Source organism: Lactuca virosa, chromosome 3, assembly GCF_052849685.1.
Source record: "Lactuca virosa cultivar CGN04683 chromosome 3, Lactuca_virosa_CGN04683_v6, whole genome shotgun sequence".
Classification (NCBI taxonomy): domain Eukaryota; kingdom Viridiplantae; phylum Streptophyta; class Magnoliopsida; order Asterales; family Asteraceae; genus Lactuca; species Lactuca virosa.
In genome coordinates this window covers 41,575,203-41,579,829 of record NC_136428.1, presented here as the reverse complement: position 1 = coordinate 41,579,829, position 4,627 = coordinate 41,575,203, and the positions used below count along the sequence as shown (strand labels likewise).

Below are 4,627 nucleotides of genomic sequence, written 5' to 3'. Positions count from 1 at the left end.
TATATTAAAGGTTGCATCAAATGGCATAACATCTCTGAATTCACTGTAGTATGCTTTATCTGTTTCATCGGCCCAAAACATTGCATTTAAGACATTATTCTCATCACATCTATAAAAAACGAATAATTCGGATAGTTGTTTTTCCGATCAATCATCTTGTTCACACTAAGTTGAGCATCTCTGAAGCCAATAATAGAGCCCATATCCCTCTTGTAATTTCTATAATCTACAGCCTTGCCCCTTACATACTGAAACCCGCCTTTCAAAGTTGATTTGAGTTTGTAAGCTTTTGTAGCACCCATTTTTGCAGTAGAAGCCCGAACAATGAACTCCATGTCAGATTATGAAAGAGTCCTTGTACTTTTCAAGTGAAATGTATCTTCAAGCTCGTGGTTGTGCATTTCTTGAAACTTATCAAACCTATACTCACCCGTTCCTTTGACACGTTTCACAATAACTTTGGCTTTACAATCTGTAACCCTGTAGATTGTATTACATTCCGTTGGATTCAATTTTGGTTTACCCATCCTATTACAAACTACATACATATGCTTTATTATATCACCAATTTTCCTTAATGTGTTCAGACGAACATCAAAACCAGCCTTCTCTGCATATCTTTTATAAAAATTAACTCCCTCATCCACATCTTTGAACCTCATTGACTTAGTAGGTTTAACTCCCATTGTTCATTAATTAATTATGTAATAGCAATGCATTTCACCGTGTTATGTCAAAAAAAGCTCGAAGCGTCGCATAACTCTTTATGTACGCGTCATGTAACTTCAGTTCAACAAATTCTCAATACTTCCTCAAATTCCCAGTTTTTTACCACTTTTCTTTTGAATTTTAATAGTTATAACTTAATTATCTAACTCTATTTCTTATGAATTTTATATCCACATGAAAGTGAGAAAAAGATTAATAACGTCATTAAGTCATTTTTTTCCTTTATGCTTACAGATCTTAATCCATTAAGTCACAAAACTAGCACCCAAAATTACAAAAAAATCCATTTTACCCTTATAGTTAAAATTCACAATTACATTGCTTAAATCACTTAATTTGACTTTGTATCTTGTCACAATGGTTAATTTAACATGTACTATTAAAATCATAATACCAAATGTTCAAAATTTCATGATATTCATAGAAATAACTAAATTCCCTTATGATCATAAATTCTTTTAACATAGACAATAAGGTTTACTACCAAATTACTTATCTTCAATAATAATATATGAAATTTTGAGTCGTTATATATGGGTTTCAAGAAATCGTTTTGTCGTCAATTTCTTTATAATCTTTGATGTAAAAACTTTGCTCAAAATGTTGAATAACATCATGAGTTTACCATACAAAAAAAAATAAGGGGCCACCAAATGCTAGTCTTCAAGTAACCAATCAAGCAAAACCACATTTTCAGTTCCTGATGAAAAATGAAAAATCCTGAGGGTTTTCGGGTTGACATCGTTGACTATTAAGGAGTGGGAGATGATGTGCTTGCTTTTGTGGATGCTTCGATGTTAGGAAATACAAAAAACACTATGTTTTGCCTTGTTGTACTCAGTACTCTGGATGATTTGGAAGGCTCATAACTCTTTGGTGCTCAACAAATTAAAGTATTAATGGTTGATATTGGAGTGTTGGTGCATTTCTCTCTTTAATGTAGGTATTTTATAGTTTTTGCTAGAGACCGACTAGTTTTTTGTTTTAATGTATCTCTCACTCAAAAAAAGATTCATTTTATACTATAATAATGGGTTTTTTAATTTACGTAAAGCATTTCAATTAATCAACCTAAACTCATAATTCTAAGACAGCGGTATCAAGTGTTGCTCTCCCTCCTTGAAGTCAGGGACATATAGGTGGATTTAAGAGTAGTTAGGAGTATAGCAGATTTGTCGTTCAAAAAAATTAAAAAATAAATAGCCGATACTATTATTTAAACTCTTTTAAATAACCATTATAGATATACTATTTTTTATTTTGTTTGAAATATAAATAATAAATAAATCATTCATTCAGTTATTTTGATTTATTGATACTAATATTTATCACATATAAATATCATTTATTTTATGTTTTATTTATTTTTCTGTTTGACTTCATATGTGATGGGTTTTATGCAAAACAAATAAACTTAAACACTTAAGTGTGCATATAACCCTAATAAAGATCTATGTTTTCTCTATTGAATCTATAACTATGAACATCAAAAGGAAACCCTAAAAACACTAGGCAATTTTCGAAAATACCAAATTAGGGTTAAGGATTACATACATTGATTTTTATTGTAGTAAATAACAAAGAAACCTACTTGTTGATCACTTGGAAGCAAGCACCACAATTGTCGTGCCTCTAATGGAATCACACCCAATGCTATCAAGAGGATGAGTATAGAGAGATAGATAGATAGATAGATAGAGAGAGGAGAAGAGAGCCAAGATTTCATCCAAGGCTCTTAGAGGGAAGGCATGGACGAAATATGAGACTAGGGAGGCCTTTATATAGCTGAGGTAGCTTGGTGCCAAAGCTAGGGTTTAAAGAGGAAACCCTAAATTCCCTTGTTTGGTGACCAAGCAGCCCATTCCCCTTATCCAAGGGGCTTAGATGAAAACACTTGGGCTTGCCCAAGTGATTTTCGTCCACCTCATCCAATAAGGTCCTTGGCCTTCCTTCTTTAACTTTTAATAAATAACCAAACAGTCCTTGTACTTTTAATTACTCCAACTAATTCCAAAATTAATTCATATTAATTTCTTATTAATTATTAATTAAATAATATAATTTCTAATTAATATATTATTTTCATAATACATTAATAAACCATTTATTTAATATATTATTCACATAATAAATTAATCTCTCTCTCTAGAAGTAATCATGCCCAATTGCTAGGTTTGAGGGCAACCCAAAAGGACTGTGCTACTATCAATTCAAGTTTATACCAATTATAGTTATGGGCTTAGACACCCAATCCAACAGTCTCCCACTTGGATAAGTCTGTAACTATAACTGCCAGTATAACTTCCAAACTGATCAGCAAATTGTAGCTTCCAAAAGTCGTTGTCGAACTTTGAGCCATTCAGTTACGTGTCCTAAGATAAGTGATCAAATATCCCTCCGTTCTACAAGATATCGTACGGACATGAGACATGGATTACAATCAATCTTATTGTCCAATATTTTGTTTCCCGATTTCTGATTTGTGATGATGACATAAGACGTCTAATCGAACACATCAATTTAGTCTTGGCTAGGCCTAGCACTTATAAGTCAACACAAAATCATTGAGGGGCCCAAAGATAACGATTTCCCCATTAGGGAAAAAGGAACGAATAAACTTTGACTTATAAACTTGCATTATTTACTCATCAAATCATGCACAACAATATGTTTTATAACATCAAGTTACTGATGCGTTTACGTATTATCAATGCATAACTGGCTTGTAAACCACAACTCATATATCTCCGTTTCAAAAATATAAGATATTATCATCTCAGAATTACTCGTGATAAAATCCATGAAGTAATTCTCTGAGCGTGGGTTTATCCAATACTTAAAATCCCCATTACTAAGTACTCATGAACATTGCAGCAAACAATTGCTATGTCTAAAACTCTTTAGACAATATACAATCCAGCTCATGACAGTCTTAATTTGCTACTTACTTCCAAAAGTACGATCGACTGTGGAATTTCAAATAATCAAATTATTCAGGAAGTAAAACATGCAAAGTGAAACACGATAATAACCTAATTAACTATGGTCTCAAAACTATTGAATATAAATAAAACTCTTATTATTTAATCGCCATAATAATTAAGAATTTATTCATTGTATAATGTTTCGAGTAATCAACTAACCACTTGAATTAAACATCACTCATGCCATGTTATGAACATAAATACTATGTTTCTCTATGGTCCTTCCTTTGTGAACAGATCGATTGGACACTATTCCAATGATGCTTATTTCACAATTCCAAATTCGTGTCACTACTTAAAAAAAAATGTGTTAGAATTCCAACCTTACATGCATTGTCCTTATGTGATGTCGAGGCTTCAAAGTCACAGAGACTCAGCCAACGATATTACCAAATGTTACACTGGAACTTTGTTACTAAAAAAAATTCCATGGTAATGAAGTCTCAAATTCAAGGTACGCTCCTTGAACATCTTCCTTGCATTAAAGTTTCCTACTCACATGTAGATTTTAATAATTAACTCTCACTATGGAAACATTTCCATATTCCTATATAACCATCAAATCTGATCAAGAATCATCTCAATCCAAAATTATGTCAATATGGTCCTTCCAAACAATACCATACTTCCAACTGTCTACAAGCAACCAATCGTTTGGTATACCCTTAGAATGTTCTTGATAGTTGTTTAACACCTTTAGTCACACAAAGTTCTATCCCTTTTCCTCTCAATGCCCAAGGCATTTGGAAAAATCATAATAAGTGAATATTATAGCATATGAAATTGATCCTATATACAAAGAATATGGGACTCGATGCATTATGTCTTACACAAGGACCTGATATATGTCTTTTCCCTTGCTATAACATTTCCATATATTGAATTTCCTATGTCGAATCATTTCAACATGATAT

General features: G+C 32.1%; 1 protein-coding gene across 1 annotated transcript; it reads right to left on the bottom strand.

Annotated features, from left to right (window-relative positions):
* Window positions 1-341: 341 nt before the first annotated feature.
* On the bottom strand, window positions 342-686 carry LOC145163440 (uncharacterized). The gene has a single exon (XM_079082280.1). It carries the CDS (start codon window positions 684-686, stop codon window positions 342-344), a length of 345 nt encoding a protein of 114 aa, XP_078938406.1.
* Window positions 687-4,627: the final 3,941 nt, after the last annotated feature.

Coding starts and splice junctions, on each gene's coding strand:
- LOC145163440 (XM_079082280.1), bottom strand. CDS start 686: ATGGGAGTTAAACCTACTAAGTCAATGAGGTTCAAAGATGTGGATGAG.